Source organism: Fundulus heteroclitus, chromosome 21, assembly GCF_011125445.2.
Source record: "Fundulus heteroclitus isolate FHET01 chromosome 21, MU-UCD_Fhet_4.1, whole genome shotgun sequence".
NCBI lineage: Eukaryota > Metazoa > Chordata > Actinopteri > Cyprinodontiformes > Fundulidae > Fundulus > Fundulus heteroclitus.
In genome coordinates this window covers 18,524,637-18,548,682 of record NC_046381.1, presented here as the reverse complement: position 1 = coordinate 18,548,682, position 24,046 = coordinate 18,524,637, and the positions used below count along the sequence as shown (strand labels likewise).

General features: G+C 41.6%; 3 protein-coding genes across 4 annotated transcripts; 1 reads left to right on the top strand and 2 right to left on the bottom strand.

Annotated features, from left to right (window-relative positions):
• Nucleotides 1-260: 260 nt before the first annotated feature.
• Nucleotides 261-13,055, bottom strand: zdhhc20b (zinc finger DHHC-type palmitoyltransferase 20b). 2 transcript variants are annotated; one of them, XM_021316812.2, is made up of 14 exons: nt 12,901-13,055; nt 10,180-10,206; nt 9,748-9,842; nt 9,525-9,645; nt 9,364-9,433; nt 9,174-9,206; nt 7,895-8,015; nt 7,420-7,455; nt 7,118-7,247; nt 5,157-5,283; nt 4,895-4,984; nt 4,696-4,808; nt 4,560-4,607; nt 261-1,650 (listed from the first exon to the last, which is right to left on the bottom strand). In XM_021316812.2, the coding sequence occupies exons 1-13, from the start codon at nt 13,016-13,018 to the stop codon at nt 4,564-4,566; spliced, it is 1,125 nt and encodes a 374-aa protein (XP_021172487.2). In that variant the 5' UTR covers nt 13,019-13,055; the 3' UTR covers nt 261-1,650; nt 4,560-4,563. The 2 variants fall into 2 exon arrangements, with proteins under 2 accessions (XP_021172487.2, XP_012718403.2); XM_012862949.3 differs by lacking the exon at nt 7,420-7,455.
• Nucleotides 13,056-14,796: 1,741 nt separating this feature from the next.
• On the top strand, nt 14,797-16,000 carry LOC105926558 (arylamine N-acetyltransferase, pineal gland isozyme NAT-10). The gene has a single exon (XM_012862940.3). The coding sequence runs from the start codon at nt 15,078-15,080 to the stop codon at nt 15,948-15,950; it is 873 nt and encodes a 290-aa protein (XP_012718394.2). The 5' UTR covers nt 14,797-15,077; the 3' UTR covers nt 15,951-16,000.
• Nucleotides 16,001-16,245: 245 nt separating this feature from the next.
• LOC118556744 (E3 ubiquitin-protein ligase MARCHF6-like) lies at nt 16,246-22,793 on the bottom strand. The gene is made up of 12 exons (XM_036124919.1): nt 22,682-22,793; nt 22,180-22,314; nt 21,867-22,087; nt 21,400-21,537; nt 20,292-20,511; nt 20,006-20,075; nt 19,608-19,789; nt 18,827-18,961; nt 18,636-18,725; nt 18,181-18,313; nt 17,106-17,241; nt 16,246-16,833 (listed from the first exon to the last, which is right to left on the bottom strand). Exons 2-12 carry the CDS (start codon nt 22,309-22,311, stop codon nt 16,746-16,748), a joined length of 1,545 nt encoding a protein of 514 aa, XP_035980812.1. The 5' UTR covers nt 22,312-22,314; nt 22,682-22,793; the 3' UTR covers nt 16,246-16,745.
• Between the last annotated feature and the right edge of the window lie 1,253 nt (nt 22,794-24,046).

Below are 24,046 nucleotides of genomic sequence, written 5' to 3'. Positions count from 1 at the left end.
CTTGTTAACCTCGGGCTTTAGTGAATATAAAGTCTTTTGGTAATCTTAATTGACCTGAAGCACGAAATGTTTATTTGATCTACTATCAGAAAGGAAAAATAAAGTTATGTGTCTTCCATTAAACTGTAAACATCTGGTTTGGACTGTATTTTTCTAAGAGCATTTAAAAAGCACACTGTCGCCACCTTCTGTCTGATGCCGGCACAACAACAACTTTTAAAAGGAGCATTGCACAAGTTTAAAGGTTAAATATTTTTTTCTTTCCCATGCGTGTCCTTACAATTGCCCGACATGTAAAATGAGTTATCCTCCATTTACTGCAGTTGCCTCTATAGGCTGGATTAGTCGGTTCGTGAGAGAGTGATACAGGTCGCATCCTCTAAACAGACCTGTGCAGTCGCAGTGGCAAATGCTTTTCCTCTTCTCCCATGCACGGGTACAACCCTGGTGTTAGTTCAGCTTGTCGCCAGCAGGGGCAGACGTCTGCAAAAACTCTGGAACTTGCGCTATGCTCCTTTATAGAAAAAAAAATCATGCAATAAGAAATATTTTGCACCACAGCAACTGCTTCCTCCACTTTAGGATGTGATGAGACTGGCCTGGGAGGTTTAGGATAAAGCTAGGATGCTGTAAACACTTAAGGTTCAGATGTCAGAACTCCTGACATGTCAGCCCTTATTTGGCAACAGGTGTCTTGGCGAATGTTGAGGCTCTGACTGTCTGGCGGTCGAGCCACGGCTAAAAGAATAAGCATGGTGCACTGAGTGAAACATCTTCCAGGTTTGAAAGCAGCATAATTCAACACCAACTGGCCAAAAATAAAAAAAAATAAAAACAAAATAAACACTTTAATCTGATCCTTTTAGCACATTTTTTGCTGACTGCCACTTCAGCTGGAACACACACAAACACAAACCGCATCTGTCAAACCACGCATCTCTTTTGGATATGTTAAAACAAAAAGAAAAAAGGAAAACTGAATCAACAAAGTGCAAATGCGCCATCTTGTGCTCAAATATCACCTCGCCACTCAAAGTCCAGCTCCGGCCTTGGCTGCTGAGGACAGGCACAGTCCACTGAACCGTGGAGTAGAGTCCCCTGCAACAGTCCAGGTTTTACATCTCGAAAAAGGTGCAAACAAAAACATTTGCTCCAGCTTGAATGATGTCTAAAAAATGAGATGCACTGAATGGATAGCAGGGATCCACCTCTGCTCTGTGTCTTGATAAAAAAAAAAAAAAAACAACAACAACAACAACAAAAAAGTCTTTGTGCACCTGGGAGGCTTTTGGCACAAAAATAAAAAAATATAACAGCGTAACTAAAGAGTCCTGCAGATATTCTTCTTGAACTTGTTTCAAGAAACATAACCGTGAAAAATAGGCATCATAGCCGAGTGTGACGTTGGATGAGTGGGTTTAATACGGAGGCTGAATGGGAGATGTCCGTCCAACACCGCGTGCAAAAACGCCAAAGCATTAGTGTGCTGCCATGTGCCAGCGGACTGCGTCTCCAAAGGTTTCTCTGAAGCGGCCTGTGAGGAATCCACTTATGGGGGGGGGGGGGGGGGGGGGGCTGTGGCCATGGTGATGAACTAAACAGTTTGGTTTGTTTTTTAAGGCATCGCATTAGATGACTGAGGTGTTTCTCCTGAAGGCCAAGAAGAAACAGAAGTAATTAAATACCGCTCCTTATTTAATGAGATACGTAGTGGTGAGAAACGTACATACAGCCATCATAGACATGGATGTCAAGACGTTTGGGCTCCTGTTTAAACTATTCCTCTCTCAAGGTGCACAAGGTTTAATTTATTGTGGATTCTGTGCTTTTTTGTCTGTTTTGTTGTGTCTCTGCTTTGTCTTCTCTAACCCCCAGTCGGTCGAGGCAGATGACCGTTCACACTGAGCCCGGTTCTGCTGGAGGTTTTTCCTTCCCGCTAATGGGTGGTTTTTCTTTCCACTGTCACTTCATGCTTGCTCAGTATTAGGGATTGCTGCAAAGCCATGGACAATGCAGACGACTCTCCCTGTGGCTCTACGCTCCTCCAGGAGTGAATGCTGCTTGTCGGGACTTTGAAGCAATAAACTGGTTCCCTTATATAGGACATTTTTGACCAATCTGTATAATATGATTGATTTTGACTTTGTAAAGTGCCTCGAGATGACATGTTTCATGAATTGGCGCTATATAAATAAAATTGAACACTGCAAAAACGGATCTAAAAATAAGGAAAATGTTTTTAAAGTTAGTGTATTTGTCCTTGATTTGAGCAGGTAAAAAAGATTTTTTGCCAATGGAATGAGTATTGTGACCCCCAAAATAAGATAATTAGACATCTTGTACTTGAAATAAGGTGATGGAGATGAGTTGTTCCTATTTTAAGTACAAAAACCCCCCACGTCCTGCCCTCCTCCACTTCGTTGGCGGACGCCTTGGCCCCCTGGCGCATTAGTTGGCTTCGGGTTTGGGGCGGGTTCCCGGGCGTGTGCCGGCCCGCTCCTGGCGGCCTCTTCGCGGGGCCTGGCCCCCCGGGGGGCGGCCGGGGCCCTCGTCGCGGGGGCGGGGCGCCCCTGGGGCTCTTGAGGGCGTCGGCATTGCGGTGGCTGGGGGATTTCCTCGGGGTCGTCTCTGCTCCTTCCTTGGGGGGGGGGTTGCAGATATCCTGTGTCGGCCCCTCCTGGGCGACCTGCTTTAGGGACCCCTTTGGGAGTCCGGGGTTACGGGTCCCCTGACGCCTGCCTCTGTGCTCGGGGAAGGTGGGTCTTTGGTTCTCCACAATCACTATCAAGCTATTTCTGGATAATCTTCACCTAAACTAGTGCACTTTCACATCTCCCACTGGTGCTGGGTCCCAGGTATTAAGTGTTCACTTATATACAGTAATCTTATAATTTATTTATTTATTTATTTATGTTGTGTCACTTTCTTTTTTCAAATATCACATTACACATGTCAGCTTACATAATAATATATATGATTTAGTAATGGCATCTAGGTGTTATTAGAGTGTATCTGTTGCTTTATGTCTGTTGGTTGTGCTGTTCTTTTTGTGTCTCTTTCCAGGTGATGGAGCAGACAGAGGACATTTTATCATTCTCTTCCTTTTATCTCCTCTTTCTTTCACCTCTACTCTTTTTTTTTCTTTTCTTTCACTTTTTGTTCTTCCTTTACTCTCCCATTGTCATGTCCATATAATTTGAAATTCTCCTTGCAGGAATCATAATAAAGCTATTTACAAGCATAAATCAAGTGGAGCACTATGGCGAAAGCTGTTTGCTCCACTTGTAAAAGCAAAATCTGTCGAGCTCCATCTGGCATTGAGATATCAATTCCTATTGCCATAGTGCTAGACAGGACACTGGGAAAAAAAAAAGTACAAAAATCTTATTCCATTGGCAAATAATCTTATTTACCTGCTCAAATCAAGGACAAATACACTAATTGTAAGAACATTTTACTTATTCTAAGTTCCGTTTTTGCAGTGAATTGAATTGAATTCTCTCTCATCCATACAAGTATCAGCTAATTACATCCTATTATTTGACCACTCTTCTTGATAGAGCTCATTTAAAATGGTTGATTTCCTGTTTTTTTTCTGGTTTAAAAAAGGAAATGGGTAAGGAGATCTAGGAATTATCCAGGAGCCATCGAGGCTCAAGCTAGAAACAGCTGGAAACCAGCGTCGCTATCAACAGTAAAGCCAGTTTTACATCCCTGCGGGTCGACAGGATGCAGAACAAGTATGATGCTTCAAAACAGACGCATTGAAAACAGAGGAAAACTTAAAGACGGGCCAAATATTCTTCAGGAGAAGGGTTTTATGGTTGCAAAGATTCAACAAGATGAATGTTTGGAGGAGTTAAAGTAAGGGTATTGTACAAACTCCCAGGGTGATGGCGCTATCATGATAAGGGTCTGTTATGCTGTCAGTGGTCCTGGTGGACGAGATAAAGGGGACTGAATAATGAAAACCGAGGCTTAACTCCAAACTCTTCAACTTTACAGTTAAACAGTGGAACAAAGTGAGGATAATTCAGTGTTTCAACACGATGACCTCAAACCCACATCAAAACTAGTTGAGGAATAAAGGCGCTTCTGGAATGGCACAAAATTTACTGACTAGACTTAGAAGCCGTGCCAGGAAACCCACTAATTTAAAGAAGCTCTGTAATTTCTGATAAGAACACTGGCTGAATATCCAAGTGATGCCATAAATTTACTACTGGCATCAAAAGCTATCTGGCTTCCATCAGCTCACTAAGATAAAGAGATTGAATAATGAAAACTGAGGCATTAAACCAAAACCAAATATAAGTAGGGTGAATATATTATAAACATGAGCCTGTGTGAATCATAGAACATTCACAACAAATTAAAATTAGCTGTCATTTCATTCTGAAAACACAAAGGTTTAAATAATTAATTAAAAGCCCAAAAATAAGCTGCCATCCATGTCGATGATGCACGCATGTAAACCTCTGACTTGCACTGCAAACATTAACGTCACCGACCCACTCAGTTAAAGTTCAGTCATCGGAGGAGTGGAGGACCTTGTTTACCTGGTTAGGACTCGCTCTCCACGGAGATTGTAATGGTTTCACTTTCAGCTGAGGAGTTAAAGTAAACACACAGTTAAGCTAAGTGACTATTTAAATGTAAATGAATAAAATCTGTTGTATCCCCGCTGAATCTGACCTGATTTGAGGGGGGTAGCAGCCAGGTGGTCTTCAGCGTTGTTGGCGTGCTGCTCGTTGCTCAGAAGGCGGTTCTGTGACTCACTGAGAGGACTCACAGAGACGTCCGGCATGCTGCGAAATGAAACCCTGTTAGTCCGGCTTTCCAAAGGTGAAGAACAAAATGAGGCACCTCCGTAAAAAACAAAAAAAACCATCACCATTTATTGGTGTCAGGATGCAGAGTGACGGTGGCCTGTTCTGCATCAGCGTTAACCAACCGGGTGGGAAACGTCAGACCATCCCCCTGACTGGAGAAAAAATGAGAGACTAAAAGGCTGCGATCGCCAGTGGGAACAAACTGTGGATGGATTAGATTCAAACAAAAATATTTCTCTAGCATAAACTCAAATGCACCATTTACACCGAAACCCCTTAGCCCAAGCAATCTTCTGCGTCTCCAAAAGCGCACGTCTCCGTTACCTGGTGAAGATCGGCAGCAGCCAGTACTTCTTCTGGTCACCGAAGACCTGAGCGATGTTCTTGCGGAAACCCAGAGAAAAACCATTCTTGTCGGAGCCTGTCCTGAAGACCGGCGCTCGAAATGCCTCTGCAGGGAGAAAGCAAGTGACAGAGAGGCCATAAAGTAATAAAACACTGGAACAGCATGCAGCCTCCAGCTGATGCAAACAGGGAAGGAAAAACACACACAGACTTTGTCTGATATACAGCTGATCAATATTGTTAATACAACTCTACTTATTAAATATTAGTCATGATGAGTAAAAGTTTTTGTTTTTAAAAAGACTCCTATGTTATACAAGATGGAGGATATCCAAACTTGATTTGTTTAATCACTCTAACTTCAACCTGAAGTCAGAGGAAGTTCAGAGATGCTGTTTAAAAGTTGAAAACCGACGACCATCTGCTGAATGTTTAGGTTGTGAGAGAGAGCGAGACTTTAAGCAGATAACAGGAAGGTGTAAACATTACAGCAAAGTGCCTCTGCTCTATCCTTTGGAGCTTTAAGGCTCCGTCCCTCACGTCTCAAATGAGATTATGCACATCTGGGCACTAAATAATCAGCATTTTATTGCTTTATTTTGTTCTGCAACGAATCATGAAACAGTGTAGCACTAAATGTGTTTTTTAAACATTAGGACGATATAGATAAATTGGGAATCTGAGGTTATCAGAGATTAAATAAAGATAACTTTAGAATACTGTAAGCAGTTTAAATCCCAGAAAATAATAATACAGAGACAGTGAAAGGACCCACTTTTTTATTATTTTTAATTTTGTTTTTGTTTTCCCCTTTCGAGCTAGCCGCCTGCTCGCTGCCAAGATAACCAGTTTTACCTTGGAGTAATTCACTGCAACTGGACGCCCTGTCGCCACAACCGGAGACAACGGCAGAGGTTTGGCAGAAAAATTAACAGGGAAAGTTTAGAATGGTTTACTTCATGTGTTTTCACCGTTTTGTTTTAAGGTCTGACTTAGTAAAAAGCCCTGGAGCATACAGGCTAGCTTCTGCTAGCAATATGGAAACCAACCTTTGCTGATGTGTTTTCACAGTTTATTTCCATAAGGGTTTCATCCACCAATGGGATATTAATGTTTGTGTTGTTCAGTCCGCTCATTACCAGAAAATACGGCCTAAAAGTCTTTTTTAATTAGCACCATGTCCAAAAAAAAATTTGTATCCTAAATATATTGATTTCACCGAGCAAATAATTCTTTAAAATGTTATTTTATCAAACAATGTTTTGTTTAACTCAGGATTTGCATTGTGAATGGGTTGAAACACATACCAAATGTTGTTCTAGATTAGTCAAGCTAATTTAACCGCTGTCTTTAGATGAACTTTGGTTCTTTAACTTAGATCGGCAGTGAACCAGGATTCACTGAATCATTCTGATGATGGTTTCAACCATTTTATGTGTCCATTTGTTTCTTTTGTGAGTACATAGTTCCTTAGCTACTTTTTATCATAATTTTGCTTAGTATTTTTAGTTAAGCTTCACTAGCCCAGTAGAGAGGATTGGTTGATTGTAATATAGTGTTAATTCAGATAAACAGCATTCTATAGTGATGTGCTCTGGATGTTCATTTATTTCTATTAATAAATTCTTCAACTTGAAGAGACGTTATCACTCATTTATTCTATGTGTGCAGAGTTTGTTGTTAAAAGAACGCCAAGGCTCAAATCATTCCTTTCAACTTTTGTCCTAATATCAGCTGTTTGGGATGTTATTCACAGGACAATACATAACAGACCGAGGGTTATTGATTAAACATTAACTTAAAACAGTGCTTAATGGCACAACACAGTCAACGTCTTTTTTTTTTTTTTTTTTTTTTTTTTTTTTACTAAATATGGTGCATCTTTAGTAAAGAATAAAGATAAAAACGAGGTGGGTGGGTGGTGAATGTGTGTTTCTTACCTATTGTGGACCTGTTCTTTCCTACGAGCCACAGATGGTAGCTGAACAGGGACAGAATACTGATGCAGAACATGGCCGCCACAAAAAACAGAAACAGAACGTGGAATTTGGCACTGTTGTTCACTTCGTTCTGTGGGAAGAGACGAGACGGACATAGGAATCAATAACAGATTTACTGGGAGGGTATTTCTAGAAAGCAGAAAGGAGTCGGGCAACGTAAAAAAGTAGAATTTGAAACAAGTCACCGCATGCGCATCACAAAGGCATGCAGAACTACAGACATCAGGGGACGGCTGGGTTACCTTTGGGCAGTTCTCTGCCGATTTCCTATGACAAAGCTTTAGTATAAACAGAAACAAGACCAGTTAGGAACAGGAGAAAACAGACGGAGAGGAGCGGAAAGCAAGGAGAAGGCTGACAGAAAGACGACGAGCAAGAATGGAGAAAACAACAAGAAAGAAATGAGAGGAAGCCCAAGTGGAGCGGAAAATAAAAGGGGAGCTGTTTGCTACTGTTCTAGTGGTGTGACCGAGGACTCGGGTCGTGAAGAGAAAAAAAAAATGGAGAACAATGACCCTTCGTGTGGCACGACTTCAGATAATGTATGAGGGAACAGAGAGAGGTCTGGGGGTCAGAGAGGACAGAGAGGCAGCACAGGAGAGATCAGCACCACGCACAACCATCTCAACAGATGCTTGCCCGGACAGTGCCGGATGAATAGATGGGCTCCTGGAATCGACACACACACACAGACAGATCTGCGGCTCAAGTACTCACGGTCCAGAACTTTATGAAATACTTCAGAACCGTGGCGGCGATGAACAAACAGTACACCAGGGAGTAGGCCAGGAAGAGGATGAAGAACTTGTAGTTAGAGAAGCCTACACAGTTGTTCACCCTGCAGACACACACACACGCAACACTATGAAATGAAACCTTATCAGAGGAAAATTCAAATTCACAAAAAGGAACTGGAGAAGTCTGGTGTGTTACAACCAACCAAAGACTGTAGAATAGCACTGACTCAATTAAGCATTTTCTAAACAAATAAGTATTTTTCTAATCATAGGACAGGAAATCTTTCATCTGCAACAATCAATTGACCAACAGACATGAAAAAAGATAGTCTTTTCAAACAAAAAGCCAACGACACCCTTATCTTTAGGCCTGGGCATAAGTTTTCCTATTGTTACCTAGGAACTGTGATATGATTTACATGTGAAACTACCTAACCTTATTGCTTTACGCCACAAGCCTCTATGTGTTTCATTGGCATACTTATTGCAATATACAAAGATTAAGGACACATCCATTCTCTACGTACTAAAGGCGGACCCTGTGCATTGAGGTACGTGCAGGGCTAAATTCTTACGGCCGCGTATGAAGTCTTTACATCAAACTGTTTTATATGTGACACCGATCTTGATACACTGAGCTTCTCCAAGCAGGCGGTCATAAGGACGTGCGGTATCTCAGTCCCTCTCTGGTTTCACTGACAGGTGGCAGCCTGCTGGAAAAGAAACGGCTGTAGGTGCTCAGCTAGCTAATCACGCATTTTACTATCCGTTCCGTCGCTTCGCCCCAATGATCAATAAATCATTGAAGTTTATTTTGCCTTTAAGTTAGAAACAAGGCAGTGTAGTCTAACTACTCTGTCCTCCCAGCAGAGACGGATAGCTCTCCCTTTCAGGAGAGAGGTGCGTACGCGGAGGGGCGGAGTGATATTACACATCTGGAAAGAATATTTAATGCGCCTTATAATCCCAGTGCGGTTTATGGTCTTAAAAATACAGTGTCTATATTAGGATAAAGTTGCACTCAGGTGGACTTGTAACTAACAAGGGTGACAATTATTGGCTGCACTGGATGCTATTGAGGAGCAAGGATGAAATAACACATATGCATGTCACATACTTTTTCATTTTACTTGTGAAAAACGCTGAAAACTCATGCACCATTTTTCCTTTCACTTCACAATGATGTATATGTTGGTCACAAATGATGTAGTTGTTACATGGCATCAATGTAAAAGTTAGAGGGGGCATATGTGATTTACCAAGGACAGTGGTGGTCCATCTTCAGCACACACCTGCAATTTACAGCGAAACAAAGAGCAAATTATCAAATTACACAGGAACACAGACACACAAAAACAGAAAATAAGGTAAGTTTGTAAAAAGTCTAGGGCAGGGAGGAAAAGGTGTTGATAACTGTGCAGAACTTATCACAGTTAATCTGATTCTTACATGTCACACGCTGAGCAGTGATGGCACCGGTCCGGCTTGATAACTTGACAGCGGTCACAGTACCGGATTGCTGTAACATTGTTAGCACAGTCTTTCAGTCGTAACTGGGCGCATATGAACTAAAGTCAATCATCATTACCAGCCGGGGGACGCGGCCTTACCTCCGGCGCCTGTGCGAGTGTAGAGAGGCAGGGTGGAGGCGGCTCGCCACAGGATCTCCTGCTGGGACTCGAGCCTCTCCTCCTTCTCGTAGCGCTCCTTCTCAGCTTTTGGCAGGCAGAACTGGGACGAAAAGGACAAAAGGCTTTGTCGTTGAGCAGATTTTATCGTAGCAGGGGATGAGAAGCATGCGGGCGGAGAGGGATTGCTGCGGGAATCCTGTACCTCTTTGGAAGGGTTGGCAGGCTTGGTGAAGATGGTCTTCCAATAAGACCACACAAACATGACGAAAGAGAGGTGGAAGAAGATCAGGTAGATAACTGGAGGTGGGGGGGGGGGAAGAGAATGGATCAGCGGGAGAGTAACAAACTATCCAGTTCAGACACAGAACATGAGCTATGAAAGTGCTGCTGCTACCCGTACTACAGGCCTGAGGAGGAAACTACACAGTGATATAATTCATTGGGAGAAGACTGCAAATAGCTGATTACGGAGGAGCTGGAGGGCTACAAGCAAGCAAACTTAGAGAAGCACAGTTTCTGTGCCAGCAGAGTACACTTCAGCAGACCTCAGGGGAATTTATCTAAATGGGCTCAGTTCAGTAAAATTCCATTCACAACTATCTGAACACTGTTTTCATCCTTCAGCAACACTTACCCTGCTCTCCTATATTGGTGATGGTGTCTGCAAGAGACCAAGAGAAAACATGAATGTTAGAAAACCATCCAAATGCCTTAGTATTGAAAATATATCCAAATCGGTGACTTCTTTTGATCTAAAAGATTAGTATACAGCTTTATATATTTGTCAATTTAACACAAACTTCAATGTAATTTCCTGAGATTTCAGGTAACAGAAAAAACACAAAGTAGTGCAAGACTGAGAAGTAGATGATTTTTTAAAATCTTACTTTAAACTAAAAATGAATAAAATCTGGTGAGGAATTGTGTTTGTCCGTCTTTACTCTGACACCCGTAAATAAAACCCAGTGCAGACCAGGGAACGCATCAGACAGATCAGGAAGTTATGGATAGGTGTGGGTGATATGGACCTTACATTTTATCATGATATATTGTGGTATTATTGTAATAATAAAAAAATAGAAGACTATTAGCCCCTTTTCCATTAAAAGTCCCAGGATTTAAAGCTCCAGACAAAGGCAGGCTGGAAGCTGAATCCCTTTTATACCTAGCCTACCTTATTCTGCCCGCTCGGATCCGCTGGGCTTTATTCTATTCTACTCCTGTTTGTATAAATAAATAAAAATAAAGATCAGCTTCTCTATTCACCGCAGTGGTGCAGCATGGGAGAGCAGACAGATTGATCTGTCTGATCCAAACTTTGCCTCACAGAATTAAAATTTAGAGCTTTAAGAGCAGGGTTTTGCCTCATCCATGGGAAGAATAACCAGGGGGATTTTTTAGTACAATACCGCAGACTTTTGATGGGAGCAAAATTATTTATATAGGATATATGCGCAGCACAGATTCGGCTCCGCTTTCTCTACTCCTCAAGCCGCGGAAGAAAAGCAGACCCAGCTTGTTTGGATCTGATGTGTGATGTTTATTAAATACAGTGACCCCACCTGTGGATTGTAAATAGTAAGAGTTCCCATTCCACCAATTTAGGTTTAGATGAAGAGTCAGTCTTAAGAAAATGAAAGGGCTCCGTTTGATCATTAGAACTAAAATGTCTGTTCAATTACAGAACTGTGACGGAAAGGTTTATAATTAACTTAAAATGCCAAAAACACCCACCAAAGGTTTTCACATTTGATGTCTGTTTTATGCACATATGCCTCACAAACTTAGTAAAAGCTTTATATTAACTTTTCACCCGCAATTAACAGCTCCAGGCGGCAGGAAGTCACAGACGGTCTGGCGGACTAAACACTGCAGCAACAGGGGTTTCCCCTGAAGCCTCCGAGCAGAATTAAAATTGGCTCATAATCTTGATGAACTGACTGCACAGATAAAGTATGGAGGTGCACTTCCTTACCTGAAAACCTTTTGTGATAAATTAAGGATATAAAAATCGATAGGTTTGTAAATTCATCTCTTTACTGTTAATTTTCTTTCTTCACAACTTCCCCTTGTGGCGGACTGTTTAGCCTGCAGCACACAACCCCTCCCATTGATCAATGCCCCGGGCTTTTTAAAAAGTCCTACCCCTTAAACAGGGACTTTTTCCCGTGAAATTAAAGCTCAGGGAAAGTGAAATTCCCCAAATGGAAACGCTAGGTGGGCTTTAGAGATCTAATGAAACGGGTCTGTTTACAGCTTTTTACAGTCTTTTTTTAAGCCTCTGATGGTTGTGACTGTGTGTCACATTAATTATAGCTCCATAATGAGATAGTGAGCGCAGATGTAAAACCTCTTTGTTCTCGCTGTGAGAGGATCTGCAATTTGGAACTGACTTCCTGTCCATTTAAAGTCTGTGACCAGCCTTATGATTTTCCTTATGTTGTCAATATAATTTTATTATTTTAGATTTTTACTATTTCACTTCCTTTTAGTTTTTATACATACTGTCTAGTAAAGTCCATGTAGGGCTGCAAATTGTCTTACGTTTTAAGCACTATGATACAGGCATGGGACTGCTGTTTTAATCTGTTTGTCTGTGTTATTGTGTATCTGTCCCTATTAAATAAATGTAATGAGTTAATACATTTCCTTTTCCCAGGGGATGTGCTTTGATGCATCAAAGCAAAGATGTTTTACCCCTGAAAAAGAGCAGTACATTAGTTCTCATTGATCGTTTAACTTGTGGGTTACTGGTTCTATGAAATCGGGGATTAATTAAGCCATGATATCCGGTTTAATCCGCTATTTTGTTTAATTGTGAAACAGACCTCTGATGTTGTTAGATAAATAGAAAGGGCGTGGGGGGGGGGGGGGGGGGGGGGGGGAATAAAATAATTAAATAATTAGTGGTTCCAAACCAAAACATCAACAAAAATAAAATACTACCAGTCCGCAGCACAGGCGCCAGGCTTAGAACTGGAACATATATAAATATATATATTTTTAAATGTTTTAACTCTCATTTCACTTCAACCCGGACAGAAAACCTGAAACACAAGCCCAACAGGACCCGCAGAGCAGCCGGGCAAACATGACCCAGTTTTTAGCCAAAAACACCTGAAAACAGGTCCGAGCCCAGGAAGTGTCAGCGAAGAGACGCGGACCGCCGCTCGGAGCCGGCGGCCGGCCGGCTGGCAGCACCATTGTTGAGCTGCAGCTCATTCACTTCCTGATGGCAGCAGCAGCAGCAGCAGCAGCTGCAGCAGCTGTGGGTCTGTGAGTGGACACCACAACGAAAACATGGCCGTGGGAAGCCTTCAGGGAGGCGGCAGACAGCAGCGGGACGTCTACTTACACACACAGAGCTCCAGCACGTAAGCGTAGTAGGACCAGCAGACGACGAGGGCGATAAAAATCACGGGGATCCAGGCTAAACCCCGTTGACAGCATCTCAGTACGTGTGTGGGCGCCATCTTTCTCCCTCTGCTAGGGGAACAGGGAGTGTCCGACGTGACGACGTCACTGATACGTAAACACACAGGAGGCGGTCAAAGATTAAATAACTATGGTTATTATTTTTAATTTGTGCTTTTCTCTAGGTCAGTGTTTATTTAATTAGATCTTCTTTCACGCCAGCACATTTTACTTATAATTTTACTTTTTCTGTACTATTGGTTTAAAACAGTTCTTTTGTTGAACAGGTTTCATGTATGTTCTAGATCAAGGGTTCCCAAAGTGGGGGTCTGGACCCCCTGGAGATCACAAAACACATCTTTGGGGTCGCAAGATGAGTTGATGCTGATGTGCTAAAAAGATTAAGTGTTTCCGTATTTGCGAAGCTAAAGCCAAAGTATAACTTTACAAGATGCTCAACAAGCTTTATTTTAACGCAGGAAGAAGGCTGCACTTTCTGTTTGGTAAACGTTCTTATAAAAATACTACTTTACTCTCGTAATTTCACGACTTTATACCCCCCCCCCCCCAAAAAAAAAGAAGAAAATAAAATTTAAGTGGTTATCTTAGTGTCCTACTACCTATTGTACACCTTCTTGTAATCTTGATGATTATGGCATAGAGATCAGGAAAACCCAAAATGTTGTGTCTTAGAAAAATTTTAAATCTTGAAAAAATGAAATATTGGAAACTCATTATGTCGTACCCTAATCAGCAAGTCAAAAATAACCAGCAAATCAAAACACCTGCAAAGGTTGCTGCATCCACACATATTCATGAAACGCTTAGTGGAAGGAAAAAGTGTGACAGGAAGAGCTGCACGAGCAACAGGAGTAACTTGAGAGGACTGTCAAGCAAAATCCATTTTGGGGAGACTCATATTGAGTGGAGTGAGGCTGGAGTCAACGCATCAAGCGGTGGTAGCTTGTCAATCATTCGGCTTTTTTATTTACACAATAATAATTTAATGAGGCTTTTGCTGGAGGAAAACTAGTGGATTAGGTACCTTGGACCGGACTGAAAAATCCAGCAGCAAACAAGTTACTGAGAACGGATTTATTTTGAAGCAGACGAGAAACCCCAGACTGAAGGCCCCTATCGAAGCAACCAGGGCTGGCATTACACCTCAGCAGCACCACAGTTTGATTGGCACCATTGATGCTTTTTCCTTTTGCCATACCTTTCAGAAGCCTGACATTTCTGTTTAAAATACCTTTTTTTCTTATTGATCCCCTGTAATAATCACATTTTCCAAGAGACTGAAGGTTCCCTTGACCCGTAAACTCGAATCATAAAAAAAAAAAAAAAAAAAAATCCAAGAAATTAATGCTTCAAATATTTAACTATGTGTAATGAATCTGTGAGATTCACTTTCTGAAGTTAGGGACTAAAGATATAGAACTTTTTCCACAATATTAAATGTATTTTTCTTTAATGTACCTGCGCTAAAGTTTAAATGAAAGCTAAGCTAATATTAGACATGATTCAGGCCTCAGGTTTCTCCAAAGGTTAGGTGGTCCTTGAAAAATGAAGCTAAAAAGTGATTTTTACTTTTGTTTTGATTTTTACTGAGTAAGTTAGGTGGCATTCAGGTTTTATGGACCAGAGATGGAAAGATATTAACTTTCTGAAGTTAGGAACTAAAGATATAGAACTTTTTCCACAATATTCAATGTATTTTTCTTTAATGTACCTGCGCTGAAGTTTAAATGAAAGCCAAGCTAAAATTAGACATTATTCAGGGCTCAGGTTTCTCCAAAGGTTAGGTGGTCCTTGAAAAATGAAGCTAAAAAGTGATTTTTACTGAGTAAATTAGGTGACGTTCAGGTTTTATGGACCAGAGGTGGCAAACAGAACCCCCCTTCACTACGCCTCTGTATCATAGGCCATATAATACAGAGCTGACGAGCCTTTTTCATGTACTTTGGCCCCGTTCTTCAACGCCTTCAGGTCTCAGTACACCTGGACTGGGGTTGATCTGCTGTTTTCTTTACTCTCCTGCATTAGTGTTGGACGCATAAACTGGAAAAGAAAAGTGAAAGCAAAGCAGATCGAGGCAGAACCGGGGAGGGCAGGAAAATGTCTTCCGTGCAGATGGAAGTGGGTCGGTACTTGTCGCGGATCGGCTTCGCGGGCCCGTCGGACGTGCCCAGCCTGGAGCTGCTGCGCTCGGTTCACACCCGTCACCTGCTGTCGGTGCCGTTTGAGGACCTGACGGTGCACAGCGGCGGACGGGTCTCTCTGGACCTCCCCGTCCTCTACGACAAGATCGTGAACCAGCGCAGGGGAGGGTTCTGCTTCGAGAACAACTCGCTGTTCTCCTGGCTGCTGACCCAGCTGGGCTTCCGGGTCACCGTGCTCTCGGGCCAGGTGAGGAACTCGATAACTGGCCTCTACGGGCCGCCGTACGACCACCTGATCCTCATGGTGCGCCTGGACGGGAAGCGGTGGCTGTGCGACGTCGGCTTCGGCGTCCCCGGCTTCAGCGTCCCGCTGTCGCTGGAGACCTGTGGCCCCCAGGAGCAGGGCCACCGGGTTTACCGCCTCAGGAGGGACTCGGACTCGGACATGCGCTTTCTGGAGTGGCAGAAGGAGGAGAACAGAGGCGAAGATGGGGAGTGGACGGAGATCTACAAGTTCACCCTGGAACCGCGGCGTCTGGAGGAGTTCGCCGAGATGTGCCAATATCACCAGAGCTCCCCGAGCTCCATCTTCTTCTGCAAGTCGCTCTGCATGCTGCTGAAGCCGGGCGGGAGGCTGACCTACATCGGCCGCCGGCTGATCACCACCACGTTCCCGTCAGAGGCGACAGGAGGCGTGCTGGAAACCACAACCAGGGAACTGGAGGATGAGGAGATTCCTGCTGTTCTGGCTCAACACTTTGGAATTGTGCTTCCGTCTCCGCTTATTCCAAAGGATGACACTATTACTCCACCTCCAGTTATATACTGATTCATCTCCAATCTGTTTAATGACTCATAGCTTTGAAGGCAAAATAGGAAAGAAAAAACTATATAATTTCTACAAAATGCACCGATTTTTAATTTTAATCTGGGGGTGCCAATTATTGTTTCTTAAAGGACTACCTCGACTATACTACTATACTATACCCCATTTATGAATCAAAAGATGTTCTTAACCTTTATCCAAGTTGCTGTAACCTCCAAAGATTTCATCAAGGTAAGGCTGTTTGATAAAAAAAATCAAAGATGAAGTTTTTATTAAATTTGATCAACAGCAATAATAATGAAGAAAAAAAGTCAGTACTTCATCTGCCAATCACAGATCCGAGCCAATTGCTCTTTTCTGTTATTCTAACTAACTTAAGTTTTAATTTATACCTTCAGTTTAATAAGGTTGTACATTTTTTTGTAATTTATTTAAGATTTATAATAAAATAATGCATCCTAATTTTAACACCGACGTCTCACTTTGCTGAACAACCACACAAACGCTGGTCTTGTTGAAAACATGCAACAGAAAAGATAAACTGTCACTTTGATTTAATAAATTATACATACAGGTTTTAAGATGTACAATGGTCATTGCATTAATCCACAACTATCCTTTTCTCATAAGACAAAGTCTGCTTTCAAAGTATTTACACATGTACAATTTATGAGGCAGCGCTTCACAAAGCAAGGCATGAATGACGATACACATGATGTTTAGACCCTCTGCTGTTACCCCGAGGGTCAACGGAGGGTAACTGGTGCAAAAACGTGGCACACGTCGGACACAATGATGTTACTCTGCGATGGGGTTGGAGGTTGGGATCGAGTTTGCTCTGCTTGATTTCCGTTCGTAGTTGACAAGCCTCTGACCAACCAGGTACCTGCATGGGAAGAATGAATGTCAGGCTTGGACTGAAATGAAGGTTTTCTGCAATTTATTAGATTGGCTGAAGAATGAGGTTAAACGTTTGGAGAAAACCACTAAATTCTTAATGGTAAGACACAAAAATGTTGACGTTTTCAACGGAAACAAAGATAAAAAGCTTTGAGTTCATTACGCAAATCAAACCAAAGCGAAATTAAAAACCATTCTTTCCAAATGACAAATACATGTGTGGCTTTTGACTGATTTAAGACAAAAAAACAGGCATACTTGTCATTCTTGATGTGTTCATAAAGTCGTTTAAACTGCCTGATCTGGAAAGACAGGATGCCGATGAGCGACACCACCATCAAGAGGAATGGATAGATTCTCCTCTGCATTAGGATCTCCATTTCAGGGGTAACTCCTGAAAGAAACACATGTTACACATGTTAGCCTGTTAGATTTCAGTAGAAGGTTCATTCAATTAATGTCAGAAAGTTTTATGGTACAATATTCCTTTATGATCAAAGGTTTTTATACACCCTTAAATATTAATTTGAGGCTTTTATTGATTTATATAAACATTGCTTTTTGGAGTGGAATAATTACACAACACTTTCTATCATTTGTATAACCTAGAATTGGATGTACTGGTTTCAAGTTAAAGTGAGCGAGCTATTGACAGTTCAGGCGGGACATCTGAACTCTCTTCATAACGGTGGAGCTCATCTAAATCCAGAGAGCTTGCTTTTAAGCAAAGTCCATGCTTACTCATTGGGTTGAAGGTTGAAGTCCTTCCAGAAGCTTAATGTTGGCTGTTCTACAGCCTATCTTGTGTCAACTTCCTTGCACTTTATCCTGTGTTTTTAATTTTCCCCGCTGTGGGATCAAGAATGTTTCATCTTATTTTGAAGCACGTTCTGATGAGCGTTAGGCTCATTGTCCTGTTGGAACAGCCAAGTTTCCAAGTTTTAAGCATCTCACTACTGATTTACTGACCCTGTGGAAGTGAGAAACACCACTATAAATTCAAACGGGTCTAAACAAATATATATATATATATATATATATATATATATATATATATATATATATATATATATATATATATATATATATATACACACACAATTGTTCCTCAGAAAAAAATATTTGCATAAATCATTAAAAGCCCATTATTTATATAAATATCAGAACAATGTAATTTAATTTCTTATATAAGTTTTAAGAAAATTTGTTTAGGTAGTTTATTTCTCGTCTTTAAACACTGCTGTTGTTGTGTACTTTAAAGTCTGATACCTAATCTAGTCTGATTAAATACATCTTCATAAAAGTTAACAATCTAATGATTTCTGCCACTGACCAACTGCAGGCACCACCCCAGCAGCAATCACATAGGGCACACACAGGGACAGCAGCAGCACTGAGATAACAGGAGCTGCCAGTTTCCGGATGATAAAGTGGAGATCAATGTTGCGAATGCCATTTGCATAAACCTACGGAGAGGAGAGGTAACAAGAATAAGCGGAAGGCTCCAATGCACAACTAAACTTCACACATGAAGAAACACGTACGGTTCATTACATCTCAGTCCAGTTAATACAACCCAGTTCATAACACCAGAGTAAAAAAAACAAAAACAAATACTCTGATCAGTTCTTTAAGGAGTAAGTTGACTAAACCACTCAATGGTGTTTATTTAAGTACAACAGATATAAACACGTTTATATCTCGCTATGACTCTGACAAAAGAATGGTTTCTGAACTGGGAAATTGAGCACATTACAAGTTTACGTTTAATATCCATTAAAAGCCTACCTGCTCAATAACAGCCTTAAGCCACCACTGTGGGCCCATGAGGGTGATGGCTGCGATGATCTTAGCATGGAGCACTCCAAGAGCCCAATCCTGAAAAGGACATGAAGACATGGAACATGGGAGAACTTCTTAATGCATTTTTAAGTGGGAAATGATTAAAATCCCAACTCTGCCTGCGTGTATAAGCCTACCTGCCAAGGATAAAACAGAGGTGTTTGGTCTAGAGGAACTCTGAGTGGGGCCACAATCACCAGCTCAAACAGCAGCCCCAGCAGCAGAGGGATGACTCCAGCCACCAGCAAAGCCACAACCAGGGTCTTCAGGATCTACACAAATGGTAATATAATAAACAAAAGACACCATTCTTTGATATAGTGCTGCTTTACAGGATAAACATGATAGACGACTACGTTTCTGATCTCCGAGACTTATAACGCATAAGGAGCAGGTTCCTTAATAGAAGAACTAAAAAAAAGGTGCCAAACATAACTTTTCATGATGGGGAAAAACTGACCAAATCAATCTCTGGTCAACAAGTTTGGTGCCAATACCGATAATTAAGTTTTCTTCTGATTTGACAAAGTTTTAATTTGACTAGTACAGCAAATGGATAAAAGTCATTTTATGTCTATGTCTGTCACTATGTGTCTATAAATGTCTCTGTTGATAGTTTACTGCTTCCAATACATTACATACTTCTATGTAGCACCAAGGTTTACAGCTGTAGTGTACAAACATTTACCTGAAATCATTAATCTTGTGTTCAGTAGGATCTCTAAATATTAGCTCATGACTTAGAAACCTGAGAATGTTTCAAAAAGGTAATTATCAGCACTGTTCCTGTGTGCAGCTGGTATCAGCCAACCTGAATTTTGCTTTTGGCAGCGTGTTAACTGGATTTCATCAAATGTGCTTCAGAACCTGGTTTGCATAATTTTTTTATTAAAACTCAGCTAAGACCCTGCTGCCTACCATGAGTGTCCATTCCTGGACTTTGTGCATGATTACGATGCGTCCCTGTGGCATCCAAGCCAACAAAACGGTGACTCCACGCACTGAGAGCCAGCAGACGTACAGACCACATGCTGCTGTGTACAGCTCATGGATTTTAGAGCTTCCTGTCCAGAAGGACATCAGCCAGCGGCCTGTAAATACTGGAAAATAAAAACACGTGGTAGAGTCATTATTCACATCACAGCCAACTTGGTAGTGGTGTCAGAGGAGAAAAAAAATACCATCTTAACTTATAATAGTTCAGGAAAGACATGTAATTATGTGTATATATAAAGAGACAGAGTCCTCATTAGGGTTAGGGTGGGGTTCAACAGAGTAGTAAATTGTTAGTTTAACTGAGTGACGCAATTCCCTACCTGGTAGAGTTAAGCACACCAGACTGGCCAGCAGGAGAGTGATGCACATGAATATAATCAGAAGCACAATCTAGGGAACAGAGGGCATAAAACATAAGTAAACGTCCTTCTTTTCTTTGTTAGCATCATTAACAATGATTCTTCTAGTAAAGAATTTTAAATAGGATTCAGTTTTCCTGAGATCATTTGGGTGTGACCAGAGCTGCAATCCACAAAAATGTGCTAGAGATGATCTGGTGTTAAAAACACATTTAAAAAAAAAATAATAATCACAGGGCTGTCTCACCCTAAATGGAAAGCGAAGGGGCCGGTGGTAGGGCTGGAAACCCACTGGCCCCCCCTGCTGCAGGATGGCCTGATGTGCTGCATGCAGTCCTTCCCCAACAGGTGGTGCTGGGTTGTTGTTGTTGTGGGGAGCATGGGGAGGGTTGTTATTGTTGTTGTTGTTTGCAGGCTGGTTGGCATCGTTGTCCTCCTGCTCACCGAGAAGGTAGGAGTGGAGATCTCTGCAGACAAAGAGGAGCGGCTGATCAGCCACAGGAAGGGAAAAATACCACACCTAGCAAAAATACTGCCAATACCACACAAAGCATCTAGTTTTAATTTTATGTGACAGACCAACACAAAGTAGTGCATAATTGTGGCGTGGAAGGAAACTAAGAAGTGGCTTTCAATTTTTCATTTTTTTTTTTATGTCTGATGTGGATTTATATTCACATCCCTGAGAAATCGATGACAGTGAAAATCCTCTTGAGAAAGTGTAAAGGCGTTTATAAAAGCGTTTTGTAGGAGGAGCTCATGGTTCAGCCAGGAGATGATGTGTTCATGATGATGTCCGATGTTCCACCACTTGTACTTGGGATATAAACTCAATATGTAGTCTCTTCTGATCAGAGCACATTTTTCTACATATTTGTTGAACTACTTTCAGAAATTTTTTTATGCATTTCTTGTTGCTCTTCTATAAAGAACAAAAGTTCTGTCAGCACATTCTTCCACCCGAGCAGCAGATCTCTGCAGCTCCTTCAGATCTATAATTTGCCTCCTGGCTAATTCTCCAAATAATGCTCTCTTTGCCTGGCTTGTTAGTTCAGATTGACGACCATGTTTTCATTGGTATCGGGAGCATTGGGTGGGAAATACAAACGCATGCTACACTTTTCATATTTATATTTATAAAACTCCTTGTAAACCACCACTTTCACTTTCCCTCTACTTCATAATTGAGCGCTACTTTGCCACATGTCATCCCACTAAGACATTGATGTTGGTGGCTGTAATACGACATGTGAAAAGCCTTCAAGTGGTATAACGCTTAATGCATTATGCCCCGTGTGATGTGCACACAACCTGGAGACATTTAAAGTATGAAGGCTGTTCAGAAGTTGACTTACAGCAGATAGCCAGCGCTGACTGTCCAGGCTCTAACCAGCCCTTTCAGCCACTGCCGCGTGTGTCCTTGCTCCAACAGGGCAGGGAGGACAACCTGAAGTAACAAGAGCTCCAAAGACAGCTCACTGACGGGGGCGTCGCTGAAAGAGAAGGCGTAACATGATCAGGGAATGACTTGAGAACGTGATCTCTTCCCAACTCATTTAGCATTATAAGGCATTTGTTACGTTTCTAAAGCATAGAGAGACATTCAAACAAATAGGTTCCAGCAAATAACGGATTTTTTTTGACCAGCCCCCTTTTTGACTGTACTTTCAACATTTCTATTTTTGCTCACAATATAGAACAAGAGTTTGTTGGTCTTTTTGCCTCAGAAAGGAAGTGGTCTGTGTAACCAGGTCAGACACAGAAACATCAAGTCGTAGCTCTGTGAAACGTGTCTGGAAGTGTTGCCGGTGTGGCTGGGTACCTGTAGAGCATGACGTTGTATGGGAGGAAAGTGGGCATCAGCACTTTTATCAGCCTGATCGGCAGCCACAGCATGAGCAGCACAATGGAGCCAAAGACGACCACGGACAGGATGAAACGCCGCAGGTGTCTGTAGATGGGTAAATGGATCATCTCCTGAACCGGGTTGAAGTCGGGGTCATTAAGGTTTCGTAAAAACCAGAGCACTCCGGGTCTCAGAACCTGGTGGAGACAGATCTGTGTTAACATCCACTTCATTTGGAGCTAATTTAACGCAAAGTATATGAACAACAACAATAACAACCAGGTTTTACCTCTCTTAGGAGGAGAATGAAAGACGCAAAGTAGAACACGTACACCATTCCCACAAGCCAGTGAAGGAACATGGTGGTGCCAGGTGCCGACTTAAAACTCATTTCTCTGTCTTTCAGTGAGGCGTCAAACATTTCCTGCGGGCAAAGACAGTGACATTTAACAAAAGGAATAACAACAAGTCACATTTTGGGTCAAATGAGTAACTGTATATGTGTTAATGCCTGCATAAATTCACAGAATGTAGATTTATTTTCGTCTGTTCCACAAGCTTTGTATGCAATTGTAATGTCATAGATATTACTAACATTTAACGTTACTAAGATTTATCAGTTAAGTGTCTTGCACAGTAAAAATGTCAACAGGTACAGAAACAAAGATAACACAATAAATTTGATCTAAATTTGGCATCTAAAGCAAACCACCAGACTCCACGAAGCAAAGCACTAAATGTCAGGAGGTTGGATTGGAATCAGGGCATGAATTGGGGAAAGAGAGTCTTACCAAAGAGCAGATGTCAAGCCACCAGCCACAGATCAACGGAAAAACTCCAATCTCCACAACAACCAGCAACGACACCTGCAACAGAACATGTTTATTTCAGCTATTTCAACTCATCTCGTTGTACAGACAGTTTCAAGGGGGAGTTTTCCTCTCCACTGTCGCTTCATGCATTCTCAATATGAGGGATTGCTACAAAAAAAACAAAAAACAACTCAGACGACTCTCCCTGTGGCTCTACGCTCTTTCATTAGGAGTGAATGCTGCTTGGAGAGACTTGATGCAATCTGCTGGGTTTCCCTAGAGAGGAAACTTTTAAACCAATCTGTCTGGATGGTTTAATTGAGTTGACTTTGTAAAGTGCCTTGAGATGATGTGTTGTGAATTGCCGCTATATAAATAAAATTAAACAGAAAATTGAGTTGAATTCAAAAGAACTGGAGTAGCTTACTAAAATGGGAATGGTTCATGTTGCTTTCAACAGTAAGGTGTCATATCGCATAATAAATGTGCATGAGTCTGTAAACACAGGACAGGCCGCCTCACACTCAGCCTGTACACATCAGAACAGGACCACAAGGCTGGTCTGATAAAATTACCGGTATGCAGCACATGTGAATAGTGAGTTTGTGTGCATCAATGACTACAGGAGACCTGTCCCCTAGAATGCACTATGGAGGGAGGCCAACTGGTAGTGCTGATGGAGGCGGGGGCTACTCTGAGTAGGGTAGCACCGATATGTAAATCTGGGTTGATATCAATATCAATTTATTATTATTAATTTAGTAGAACTGAAAATTATACTAACTGAATTTTTGAACGTGGGTTATAATCTAGATTTGCACACTGCTTTCCACATCTTCTTTCGACACAGTGAAAAGTGACCACAGTGCTGACATTGCATCTCTGCTTCATTTAAAACCCATAATCCTGTCTGTGATGAATCACTGTCACCTGACCGAACAAAAAACATAAAGGGCAACTAGATGGAAATAAACATTGGTTGTTAATATCAGCCCAGCTTTACTTATCAGACCGATACCGATGATAATGCCAATATATTGTGCATCCCTAATTCTGAATACTAAAAACACAATAACAAGCATGTGTTGTTATGGTTAAGCAGCGAGGTGTATTGTTGCATCACTTCTGCTGCATTTTAATTTTAGCTGTAGCCTACCAGAGCTGTGTAACTCAGAGGAAAGATATTTTAAATGTAAAAAGTTATTTTCTCCACCATTTATAAAATAAAAACCTGCGTTTAGGTTTTGTCAGCGTTTCTGCAAGTTCCAGTAGATTTACTGCAAGTTCCTAGATACATTAAATACTTTTGACTTAAAATTGAGATGTATACATTTAAGACCTATT

Bases quoted from the DNA above. Each gene is read 5' to 3' on its own strand.
- LOC118556744 (XM_036124919.1), bottom strand. From the start codon at position 22,311: ATGTTTGACGCCTCACTGAAAGACAGAGAAATGAGTTTTAAGTCGGCA. The intron at 20,512-21,399 runs GTAAGTCAACTT...CTTTGTCTGCAG, and splicing joins GTCAGCGCTGGCTATCTGCT to AGATCTCCACTCCTACCTTC. The intron at 17,242-18,180 runs GTCAGTGGCAGA...TGTTTCTTTCAG, and splicing joins TGGGGTGGTGCCTGCAGTTG to GAGTTACCCCTGAAATGGAG.
- LOC105926558 (XM_012862940.3), top strand. From the start codon at position 15,078: ATGTCTTCCGTGCAGATGGAAGTGGGTCGGTACTTGTCGCGGATCGGC.
- zdhhc20b (XM_021316812.2), bottom strand. From the start codon at position 13,018: ATGGCGCCCACACACGTACTGAGATGCTGTCAACGGGGTTTAGCCTGG. The intron at 10,207-12,900 runs GTAAGTAGACGT...GGTCTCTTGCAG, and splicing joins CGTGCTGGAGCTCTGTGTGT to ACACCATCACCAATATAGGA. The intron at 7,248-7,419 runs GTAACCCAGCCG...CTCTTCCCACAG, and splicing joins CGGCAGAGAACTGCCCAAAG to AACGAAGTGAACAACAGTGC.